General features: G+C 36.8%; 2 protein-coding genes across 3 annotated transcripts; both read right to left on the bottom strand.

Annotated features, from left to right (window-relative positions):
- Window positions 1-579: 579 nt before the first annotated feature.
- Window positions 580-10,815, bottom strand: LOC110696542 (increased DNA methylation 1-like). 2 transcript variants are annotated; one of them, XM_021873865.1, is made up of 10 exons: window positions 9,706-10,815; window positions 8,515-8,659; window positions 8,336-8,418; window positions 7,303-7,538; window positions 6,750-6,836; window positions 4,383-4,482; window positions 3,126-3,336; window positions 2,033-3,012; window positions 1,033-1,377; window positions 580-922 (listed from the first exon to the last, which is right to left on the bottom strand). In XM_021873865.1, the coding sequence occupies exons 1-9, from the start codon at window positions 10,528-10,530 to the stop codon at window positions 1,357-1,359; spliced, it is 2,688 nt and encodes an 895-aa protein (XP_021729557.1). In that variant the 5' UTR covers window positions 10,531-10,815; the 3' UTR covers window positions 580-922; window positions 1,033-1,356. The 2 variants fall into 2 exon arrangements, with proteins under 2 accessions (XP_021729557.1, XP_021729558.1); XM_021873866.1 differs by having other exon boundaries at window positions 3,150-3,336.
- Window positions 10,545-12,601, bottom strand: LOC110696669. Its single transcript, XM_021874024.1, has 2 exons — window positions 10,620-12,601; window positions 10,545-10,557 (listed from the first exon to the last, which is right to left on the bottom strand). Exons 1-2 carry the CDS (start codon window positions 12,599-12,601, stop codon window positions 10,545-10,547), a joined length of 1,995 nt encoding a protein of 664 aa, XP_021729716.1.
- Between the last annotated feature and the right edge of the window lie 296 nt (window positions 12,602-12,897).

Genomic DNA, 12,897 nt, shown 5'->3' with positions numbered 1-12,897 from the left:
TGACTTCGACTTCAATCTTCTTTTTCTTTGCCTTTGTCTTCGATTGACCTACAACCTCTTCATCTTCTTCGATCTGGGTTTTTTTTTTTACTGATTATTCTTTATTTGAGTTTGATCAACTCTTTTTTTTTTAAATAAGTTTCGATCTGGTAGTTTTTTTCTTTTTGGTGGTTGCTACTGTTGACAACATTGGTAATTGGCAAAACACCAAAACTAATGTCAGGAGTGGTGGCGGTAGCAGGAATGGTGTTGGCAATGGTGTATTTTGGGGTGGGATGGTGGTGTTTTCATTCTCATAATTTTCTTAATTATTTGTCTCTTACCTTAATTAATTCCCTTAAATGATTTGCCTTGGGAAATACTAAGTTTATTGTACATAATAAAAAACAGGGTAGTATAAAAAAAAATAGTCTTTACACCAAACAATACAATGATTTTCACACTCTAAAATTGAATGTTACGCTCCCACATCTAATTATGGGGGTACATTTTCCAATATCCCTCTCGCTCTATGCTCTGGTCGCCTAAAACATGGACTTGCTGTTATAGGAGATGCAAAGTCAATAGTCACCACATACATTGGGAAGCAAATTGAGTCATTGCTTGAGAAATTGTTACTGTATATAATCAGCAAAAGAGCCTGTTTCATTGTTTCTTCATTCCATTTACAAAAAACAAAAGCAAGGGGCCATAGAATGAGAACTTAAGATAATACTCCTAAACATAACTATACCGAGGCCCTCTTAGCCTATGTACTCAAAAGGATCCATAAGGAGTTCATGAAATATACAATAGCAAAAGTCCGCCAAATGAATGCTTGAATCAACTGACAATGGCATCTCTAATGTTTCATATCAAAAGACAGCAACCCTTGCAAGAGGACTTTCGCTGCGTTGAGTATTGTAAAAAAATGGTCAGCAATCTGCACGTAAGCAAAGGATTCATCAAGCCTGGATAGTCATTTAGAGACCCTGAACTCAGTACAATCGGAGTAAATTGAAAACAATGCAACAAAGAAAAGAATGTGCATACCTAAAGGTGTAAGATTCTCTGCCTTCCTGTCAAGATACTGAAAACTGGTCACTGTCATAATGCTAATACTATACCAAAATGTACACTGGTAAAGGTACGATAATTCCCCGTTTGTGCTCCTCGTTTGATGATTTGCTTCTCAGACTCGGTCATATAAGGGGGTCAAAAAGGACAAAAGAAGAAAATGAAGATAGAACTGCAAACTACAACATACTAACTGCACAGTCTATGAACAAGGCGTGAATGAGCTATGATGGCCTTTAAATCTGCCAACTAAAATTTATACAATGGCATATCTACTTTCACCTTGAGATCTCTCTTCATCTAAGATTTTGTTGGACCAACCTGCAAAAGTTTTGAATGGATTAGATGCAAAAAATATATTCGACCACATAAACGGAGATGTAAGTTAAGATCAACTCTCAGAGGAAAGGCATTTTTGCATGCACTCGATATACGTTTTTATACTCATATGACACATCAAGAGGTAGAAGGATATGGAGATGGCTCATATGGTGGATGAATAATTTGTGTGAAGTATGGAGAGGCAGGAAGCTTAAGTCAAAAAGATATTTAGAATCCTATCAAATAAGGGCCACAGTTCTTAATCCTTCCAAAATTAATACAGAGTAGGTCACTTGCTAAATTTAGTATGTCAATTTTTGAACTTCCTCATAGCACCCTTAACTCCACAAAATTACTACATTGGTAAAGTGAAGATGTAAAAATTTAAAGTATGGACTGTTAAATTGTTTTGGTTAACTCTATACAAAAATAAAGTTTAAGTGGTTGATTATTTGTCAAAAAAGGGAATTAATAAAAATGAAATCAGATTATACTGGCCAAGTTTTATCAGGATGAGCAAGAAATCCATTTTTCCACAAAATCAATGAAAAGCTACTATATATGAGGCACGTCACAGCCAACTAACTTTAATTATGATTGGTTCAAGATTTATATCAAGGCAACCTTAAACTTAAGTAATGTTATGCAGTATTACCTTAGCAATGCCACTGCCATGAAATACACCAGCAACACAGCTCTCACCAGCAGCAGAGCTCAGATTACACGAGGACTCAGAAGTGACCTGTGCGACCCTAGTGCACACTACTAATGAATTAGACTCAGAACACTTGGTAGATTTTGTAAGCAACTCAGCTCCAGCAGTAAGGTCCCCAGTATTGGAGCCCAAATCATGAGCTTTACTTGTCTCAACTTCAGAGCATTTTATCTCTGACACCTGACCACCTGCCGGAAAACCTGACAGCCCTGTTTCACCATCTAGATTTTGGCTGCTACAACAGTTAGTCACTTCCAAAAGGTTATCATCTGCTTGCTTTGTCATATGGTCAATTGGTTTTTGCCCATCTAGTCTGGAAATTGGGGCTCCGACACTTCTCGAATTGGAAGGCAAACTGTCATCGTCCTCCAAGAACTTTCCCTCTAAATTCAAGTCATATTTAAGAGCCTTTTCCTCAGAACTTCTGACAGAAGTAGAATCCCCATTTTGATCATCGTCACTTTCAACAGTACAGCACTCCTTGACATTAGTAAGACCAGAAGAATTTGAGGTACTTTTTGCTACCTCGTCAAAGTTCATAGTATCAGGACCATGACAGCCATGACTTTTCTCATCAGAAAAAGACTCATTTTCCGCCATCAAATTCAAGTCGGGATGCAGGGTCCTAAGCTCAGAAGAATTCATGACAATATCAGATGCCCCAGTTCGACCATCATCATTTTTATCATCTCCATAATTCATTCTTCTTTTTACATTATCTTCACAGTTCTCAGCATCAGAATCAGGATGAACCAGACATTTTTCATCAGACGAAGAGTCAGGGGCATTAGGAGCAACACAATTCAAGTCGAATTTACCGTTTAAACAGCCATCATCAATTTCAGGCTTATCAGCATCAGTTTTAACAGCAGGACAGTCTATCTGGTAATTCTGAGATACACCAGAATCCGCATCTTTCTCTGATAAATAAATAAAATCAATTTGATAATAGAGATCACGATTTTTTAGAAAAAGCATCTACAAAATTAAGAAATATCCTACAAACTAGATATAATGAAAAAAATATACAAACCTATAAAGGATGTGCTTTTCTCACCAAACTGTTGTTTTACAATCGGTTTTTGCAGCATATCAGTATGAGCAAATACCAACATATTCTTTGATCTCATTTCTTCTCTTACAGATTCTTCTAAAGGGTTGAAACCAAATACTAAAGTCCACGTATTCATAAGTTCAGTAATAGCAGGGATGACCAGGTTCTCAATCTCTAGAGTGCCAAGAGCCTGAAGACAATAAAGATCATTAAAAATTTGAGATACAAGAGTATTGCAATGCAAGGTTTTAAGACATGCTAAAACAACACTACAATATCCTCTATTGCATATCTTCAAAAAATATACTACAAATATCACCAACCATTAATAAACCAAGAAAATGAAGGGCATGTAAAAAAACACTACTAGTCTGCTCTATGCTCGTTCACCAGCAGGATTGATCAGCCTTCAGTACGAACAAAGTCCCCACAGCCTCAACAGTCACTATAAGATTTTACCAGAAACCTAGATCTTCGCATATTTTCTTATAGTATCACAACGCCTAGCCAAGAAACACAGGCAATCCCCCATTACTCCAAATTCCAATACTTCCTCTGTTCTAGTAATATACCATCATGGGGGTGGGGAGGACAATATTCTTGGTAGTGGGAAAAAGGAAGAGAGAAAGGAAAAAATACAAAATTGCTTCTGTGATTGTAAACATAAACTAAAGAGACAAGTGTTAACAAGGGTATATTGGGTATTTGCAATGTGAACAGACACATTTGTTTTCCTATTATTGGTATGGTGCAATATTTGTGAAACTTCCTTACAAGCCAAGTGGTGTAATAATAACAAAACAAAAGAAGTACTCCGTACATGAAGAACCATAGGTGGACATAAGTTATAAATAATCTCCTAGTTATTAAGTAACATGGATTATACGTCAACTCGATCAAGTGAATATGTGAGAGTGGTCGAGAGCATGATAGTAGCATTTCCCTTAAACAAATGGAAATGAAGTGGATTTCTTGATGTTAATTTCACAATGCTTCCAAGTTCCAGTTTCCAAAGCTTTTTAGATTTACCCCACAAATTATAGGAAGGCCGTCAAGAGAAATGAAAATAATATTGGACAATTTGTATGCATTTAAACCAATTTAAAGCTCAATAAAATTCAGCAAAACACGTATCATCACCGAGGTGGTCAACAATCACATTAAAAATAAGAACTCTCAAAAAGACAATGATTAAACAAATGTGGCAACATGAGGCATTGGAGGTGGTCAACACACCTGTCCAATAGCAGCAAGTAGACGTCTGCACATTCCTTTGCGCCTGTAAACATTGCGTGTGCCAATGAATGGCATTTCTGCTAGCTGCTTCCCACGAATTCTGCTCAACACAATTAAAAAAAAAAAAAAAAAGGCAATAGTTGGTATTTGGGTTTGAACAGTATATATTTAGGTGAGCTGTGGAAAACTAAGGCTTCGCAGAAAATATATCTTAGAAAAATAAGATTGTCATCACTACAGCAAGATACAAAATGCACCTTGACATCCAAAATTAAACTTGTGAAGTTTTTTACTTTACTCATAATTTTGTAAGAAGCACATGCCAACAAAAGAGAGCCTATTCTACCACCTACTCAAAAACTGAACCAAACATCACTCATTTAAATAGGATTCTGGCCAGCTAGATATGTGCATCTAAACTCCAGCCATAATTAAGAGGCTGTTTCCAACAGATCCTAAATGCAAAACAGCAGCCAATCACAAATTGAGGGATGAAAGGGGGGGGGTAGATAGCTAGGAAGTTCGCAATCTTATACAATAGAAATCTCATGATACAGCATACAAGATGGATATGGTAACCCAGCCATACACAATCTTACTTTACAAAAAGGAAACAGTCTGATATTGCGTTTGAATACAATGTTCCTCTTAAATACATATAAATTGTAAGAAAATCAAGACTTTATTCCATTTCATAAATCAAATCTTCCAATAATGGAAATTTTTAAATGGAAAACACAAGCTCCCTTCCGTCCCCTCCCTCTACGTACAACATGCAATCCAAATACATTGTAAAAGAAGCAAATCAGTAAGGAGAGAATAGTAACATAGGTATTGAGGGTCCAATGCAAAACCATTCAAGGTATGGAAAGGGCAGGGAGAATCAAAGGATGCACACTTAAGACTAACCTCTTTTTATATTCAGATTTCTGATTTTTAGGATTCCTAGCAAATCATAGTTAAACAAATAATATTAAACATCTACCTTCTTAATACAGAGTATATGCTCCCAGTTATTCTTGGATACACTCAAATAAAGTGAAGCCGAATTTCAATTACAGCACTTTAGACAATGTTTCTAGACATCACTGCACTTTGGTTGAATTTAAAATAGAGGACTTGATTTTATAAAAGTATACCAAAACCTTGGAAATCAGCACACACAGCACAACAAATCATAGCTAATAGACACAAGTATAGCAAATACTTCACTTAAACACCCACAACCAGCAGTAATCACACATCTTTCAATAACAAAGGAAATGTTCAGAACTGTTTGGACACCTTGCTTCACATCGTCTTAAACATCCACATCAATTTCATTTTTGCCTAAACCTCTAATGCCCGTTGCATAAACCAACTAAGAGATAAACTAGAATTCAAAATCTAGAAGTTAGTACAAAAGACAGCTCATTTTCAATATTTGGAATATTTGGAAATTCCAGCAAAAGGGAAAAGATCATATTATAAATTTTTAAATACAATTCAAGGGAAAGAGCAGATTAAAAAAAAATCTAAAAAATAAAAAATAAATTAAAAAAAAGACGTAAAGTAAGGGCAAGGATATAGAAAGGGTGGTTCCACTAAATCAAATCAGTTACAACTTACAAGACTTGCAACTTCCAAGTACATCAAATTGCTCATCCAAACAAGAAAACTCCATCCATTGTCATGCTATCTCATAACTTTTCCCCAATTCAGACAATCTCAGTACCAAGATTTAACCAGTAATGAAAACCACCCTTATAAATAACCAAGGATGATTGTTGGTCATACTGGGCAGTAGACAAAAACTGTTAAGTAAGAGGGATATGAAAACTTTCTAATATATCTTCGAGAAAACTCAAACTAAATTTTATTAGGGGCATTGGAAGAGGGTTAAAGGATTAAATATCATACTAAAAGAATACCAAGCAGGTGTTAAGGAGGGCTGGCTTCAGGAAGACATCAAACCTCACAGTTACAACTGTTACAAGTTACAAATCCTAAACCAGGAAAGGAAAACACACACAATATTCTTCAATCTATAGAATTGTGCATAATTACTATGTAGCGATTATATATCTCCCTCCTGTATTAATCTTTCTTGTAGATTTTCATTTAGTTGTCGCTATATCTCGTATAATCCATTTAAGTCTATAACATCTCTACTTACCCTCCCCAACCTCTAACAGTTACACATCATTCAAAGTTACCTACCTTGGACCAACTGAATAGACATATAACTATTCAAGACTGCAAAGCAACAATACAAAAAACTAATTTCATAGTTTTGTTTCTCGTTATCAAACTAACTCGAAACGAGGACTTAGTAGATAGTAACTCGAGAAGAACATGCCCAGTGGATATATTTATAAACAGAACTACCTGATGGAAGCTGCGGATATAACTTCATCTCCTTTCTCTAATACAACAGTTAAAAAGCTGCTAAAATTTAATCGGTTAAAATTTGATCTGCATGAAGAGGACCAAAACACATCAGAAAAAGATAGACAAAGAAAAGCTGAGCAAGTGGATTGTATAAAAAAGCCAATGAACTATTAGGCATTAGAATACATAAGAATATAGGCCTCACTAATAAGATTATAAAGGAAATACACAGCTATGAGAAGCAAGACTAGTTGGTTTCAAGATATGTATAACAAGATTAACAACACTGAATATAGCAAATACATAAGAATATAGGCCTCACTAAAGATTGAAAAGTGACAACAAAAGACACTCAGAGTTACAACTGATATATAAATGGGGAAAACACCAGAAACTCACAGATTACCTTAATCAAGAAATTGCAGAATTTACAAGCATATAAGAGGATGACGAGAATGGAACTCTTGCAGAAAAAGAAAACAAAACTGAAGGAAGAAATAACAGTATACACATATGAATAACTTGCATAAAACGATGAACAAGTTCTTACCCGCAGCTATAGATGACATGGCGTATCAAATTGACACCACTTCTGAGGTCAATAATAGGCAAAAAACATTCCTCCATGACAGAGAGAGCCACAGCCAATTTAGAATTGTTTTGAATCTTTTGGGATTCCAAGATAACAGAATCTTCTTTGAAGTCAGACCGTTGAAGTAGAGTCCATGAATATCCATCTCCCAAATCACATTTTACTCCTAGAAGACTCTTTAACCGCTCAGACATCTACACGCAAAAGTAGTAGTTAGAACTATAATGGTTACACAACTAAACAAAACAGAAGTTTAATATAACGAAGGTGTGGAGAGTATAACAAGGCAGAAATCATGAAGTATATTTCCTTAGCAGTCAGCAGATTAACACACAGCCAGCACATGTAAAAGTTAGCCACTTGAAAACCAACTTCTGTAATACTGAAAGACCCTTTTCTAAGTGATAAACCATATATGTATTAAGGTGAGCTGGTGAGATAACGAAAAAAAGGTAATTAATATATGAGAGATCATGTAGAGACCGGTTTAAGGAAGCCTCGGCTTGAGGTGATTATTTTAATCCCTTTCTAAATATGAAATAAAAGATTTCCCTCTGTACCCAAACAAAGTAGCTTATAGTTATTGCACACAGATCAAGGATTTATCAGTCTCATCATGTAAGTAGAAGAGTAATTACTTCACCTCTCTGACTTAAACAAATAGATAAATAGCCAAATTCAGAGTTAATGTAAGCAACATTATATGACCGAAAACAGTAAACCCAAATAACTATTTCATGTTTTGGGGTAAAGATGCTATAAGATATGCTCAGTGTTACATAATACTATAAACTCCCATGTAACGCATTCTGAAAAGTCGAATTATAACACAGCCCAATTTTACAAAATAGGTAGCAAATTACATATCGCATCATAATATAATACTTGCCCTTTTATACCCACAAAGCAGGCAAGATCGAAGATATGGAAGCACTTCATTTGGGGTGTCAGCAAAATCAAAGGAACTAACATATAAAAATAATTGTCAAACCTGTTCACAGTTTCTCCCACAAAAGTCTAGCCTTCGAGATTTGGCAGAGAGATTGTCCTCCTCACTTATACATGATATGTGATCTACAGTGAAAACAGCACAAACTTGTCAATAACAGTTGTTAGCCTGTAATTTACAAGAAAATGAAGCTATTTGGAAAACAGAACAGTGGCAGTTACATTTTTCCTCACAAAAAGTGCAAGTGACCAATTGAGAAGAGACTGTATCACTCTCAACTTCCTCAGTTGCAGTTGCAGATTCACCACCTACACCACAAAATTTGCACGAACAAAAAACACAGTGCCATTCACCCAAAGGTAATTCCTGCAAATGTAAAAGCAGAAGATAATTATAAACTATCAAAAGTAACTATTTTCTAGTCCCCCTACTGTCTGAGGTACCTTTTTTTTTTTTTTTTTTTGAATAAAACTGTCTGAGGTACCTAACATTCACCAACACACTTAAAAACATATACCACATGTCCACATTAGTGCTCAAACATCCAATGTCCGAATCAAAATCAGCAACTGATATATCTCAACACAGCTAGTCCATAATACAGACATTTGCATACGAATAATATAAAATTTGTGATTTAGCGGCAAAAGTCAACTGAAATGCTTACAACAAAAAATATGGATGATATAAGATACTTTTGTTCACCGAAAATATAGTTTCAACGAGATACAGTTTCAATAATTCTATGAGACTTTTATAGAAAAACATCAACACAATCTTGATTAAGGACAAAATCAACATACACTGCAGTCTTCACGTAACAAAAGCTGATAGCCTCCAAACAGAATATAGCACATATCTTAATTAGCCATATAACAGCCTGTAGAAATCGTTTTTACAGATACTCAGCATAGATTCATTGTGATGCAATCGACAACTATCAGCCAATTCTACAAAGAAAATGTCTAATTCAAACTAAGGAATAATTTTTAATGTTAACACCAGTAACAAAAATGCAAGTGGCAACTATCAGCCAATTTTACAACGAAAATGTCTAATTCAAACTAAGTGAAATGAAATTGACGATCAAAATTTTTCGACATCTAAGAAGAATATGTCCACTTAACAAGAAGCTAGTGCACATTTTATAAAAACGCTCCACTCACCAGGAAAAATCATCTTTAATCTCAACATGTAAGCTAAACAATAATGCCATAATAACCCCTAAGCATATTTAGATTATTGCCTAAGTTGATTATATCTCTAATCTCTATTCACCCACCGATCCAACCCCACACCCTAATTAAATTAGGAGAGGAGAAGGAACAAGAGATATCGACAAAACATACTAGTTAAGAGCACAAAGTCGGAAGCCACAGGGGAAAAAAAGGGATAGTCAATAGCACAAGTACCTCAATATCTAAACAGTCCAGGTGAAATGTTGATGGACAGCCATCACAGCACATCAAGTCCCCGCCATCTCCGCAGATTGCACAGGTATCGTCATTTGGGTCATCAACATTAACATTGACACCATGAAACCCTAAACGACCAGTCTCATCTTGTTTGTTCCAGGAATCCAGCAGACATTGTAATAGTGAAGAGCCACTTTCAAGGTAAATATTCTCATAGGGCTGGCAAAGTTTGCTACCTGCATGGTTCTCAAAATCAGAAACTGAGATTATTTCCTTGCAACAGAAACAATGAATGCCATCTCTTGTAATGCTTCCCTCGAGTACTGATCCAGCTTCATGGTGGTTCTTATAATGCACTTTTCCATCAAGACTAACAGTGCCCAAATCAATCATCCAAGCAAGAACACTATGCTTTCCAGAATGAGCAATAGTTCCATCAATCTCTGAAGTTGAACCCTGATTAGACCTGCGCACCACCAAGGCACACCGCCTCCTACCTTGTGCCCCAACCCGAACTGAGGGTTTCCTTTCTAAAGAAGAATGTTTTTGCTTAGCTCCTGCCTTACGACTTGCAGAACCTTCTTCATCAGAAGTATCACCATCTTGATTATTCTTTTTTTTCTTGTTCTTGTCTGATCTTGTCTTGGATACAACTCTAAACAATTTGCTGAGTACTTCTGCTGGTAATGGATTAAAGGTAAAGTTCTCACCAGCCTTACCCTCTTCAGCTTCTAGCTGAAGTGAATTGTATGCCTTAGTAACTGACCAGTGAGTTTTTTCCTTCACGATTGACATAAACTGCATCCTTATACTCTCTGCCATTCCTGGGTCTATATTCAATTGTCCAGCCTGCACTCAGAAGCATCTCAACTATTTGGTTTCTTATTGCATTTTTCTCACTAGAAAGAGACCCAGCTATTTCAGCCCTCTTGCGCTTTGCAGGTGAATTGTTTTCAGGTAACGGAGTTTCTTCGCCTTTTGAAGATCTTTCAACTGCGTCTTTATCAAGTCCGACAAAATTGACCTTTTTACCTGACCGAACTACCTTCTCAAGAGGTACTCCATCACTAGGCTTCTCTGATACTTTAGGAGGATGACTGTCCCGTCTGCTTCTTCTGACAGGAGCTGTTACAAGAGAAACTTTTAAATCCCTGTCACCCTTCACCTTGCCATTGCCATTTTCATGACAAACAATCTTCACTGCATCAATTTCTGGCTCTTTCTTGGGTCTTCCGCGCTTGCCCTTCTTTTTTGATTTTCTAACTGACCTGTTACTTAAACTCTTGTCTTCAACTTCAGCCGGAGCTTCATCTTCAACTTTAGAAAAGGAGAGTTTCTTCTTCTTTTGAGCTATTTGCTCTTCAGAGTAATCAACGGATCTCTTTGGCCTTCCACTTACGCGCCTCGGTGTCAAAATTCCAACAGATCTGTTGCTTACGTCTCCACCTTCATTTTCAACCTTTATAGGAGCAGCTTTCTCATTCTCAAGGTAATTTGCAAACTTCCTAGGCCGTCCACGTCCATCCTTCTTTTTTGAACTTGCTGAATTGTTGTTCCTCCCAGCTTCATTTTTAACCTTATAAGGAACGACTCTCTCATTTTCAAAGGCATTTGCAGATTTCCTAGGCCGTCCACGTCCATTCTTCTTTTTTGAACTTCTTGCAGATTTATTGTCCAAACCCTCCTCATCAACTTTAGAAACAGACTTGATTTCTTCATCAATCTGATCCACCTCTTTTTCAGGGTGATTTCTGGATAATTTGGGCCTACCACGCTTTCTCTTCCTTTCAGAACTTATAATAAGCTTATTGTTCACGTTTTCATCCTCAGTTTCAGAAACAACTCGAGCATTGTTTGGCTCAACTAACTCCTCCCCAGGGTGATCAGTTGATCTCTTGCTTTTTCTAATACCACATGACTTTTCCAAAGCTGATCTACTACTTTCATCTTCCACTACGACTGCTGCTTCTTTATGGCCATCAGTTATGCTCTTCCTTTTCCTTTGCGAGAATCCAATATTCCTGCCTTCAATTTCCTCTCCCAAACCATTAGCTGGCACAACCCTGGATCTCAAAACTCTAGCAGCAACTTGGACCCTTTCTTGCTTGGCCTCTTTTTTGAATCCTTCACTACCATCAACTTCATCAAACTTGCATTTAATGCCAACAGTAACACTTTCCTTCTCAGGAGATTCCATTTGTGCATCGAGATTTGATTGCATATCCTTGGACAATTTATTATCAGCATCTACATGCTCTTCCATATCCTCAGTCTCGCCGTCACAATTACCATTTATACTTCTAGACCCCTCCACACTCAAAGAACGCACCTTCCCTTCATCATCTTCCGCACCCTTATTCTTATCAATAGCTAAAGCTGCCTCCAAAGCCCGATCATCAGAATCAACAGAACATTTTAACCCCTCCACTCCTGCTTCCTTCTCCTCTCCACCTACATTCTCAGAAAATTCATCAATTTTCTTTTCATCATTGATTGCCCTAGTTGAACGAACCTCCATACTCAAATCAACATCACCTATATGACCTTCTCCACCGTCCACTGCCTCCGCCACCACCACCTCTTCCTCAACTCCAACATCACGGCTGCACTCGAACTCCAGAGTCGCGTATATCTCCCCTCCATCCTCAACTTCCATACCCTTCACCTCATCATCACCAGCACCTTCTTTCTCACACACTACCCCATTCGACTTCCCGTCAGTCTTGCTCACTTCAGAGCCTAATTTCCCCACTTCCTCGCTCAAAACATCATCCGGGTCATCCTCTAAATTCAAATCAGGAATTTTAACCCTTCTGAAATTACCAACACTGTATTCTAAACCAACCTTATCATCCTCCTTCTTCGAACTACTTGACCTCAACCCTTCCCTCATCTCATTCAATCAACAAAAACCCAGAAAATATCACAATACCCAAATTCAAAATTAAGCCCTTAAATTCATTACCACTCCAGAAATCCCAAAATCAATCAACCTTCATAGTTCTACCAACCAGCAAAAGATCACCAAATCTGAACACTTTTCAAATACCCTTATACCCAGATAAAAACTGAAACACCCAAAAAAAAATTTAAGAAATCAAACATACAATAAACCAAAAAAACACAGGAAATCTAATAGCAAAAAGAGATAGAATAAATAAAATCATTACCTCAAGAAGCAGCTTATGA

The sequence above is a fragment of the Chenopodium quinoa genome, unplaced genomic scaffold, assembly GCF_001683475.1.
Source record: "Chenopodium quinoa cultivar QQ74 unplaced genomic scaffold, ASM168347v1, whole genome shotgun sequence".
NCBI lineage: Eukaryota > Viridiplantae > Streptophyta > Magnoliopsida > Caryophyllales > Amaranthaceae > Chenopodium > Chenopodium quinoa.
Note: the sequence above shows the minus strand (reverse complement) of the source record. Positions and strands in the feature narration are given on the sequence as shown.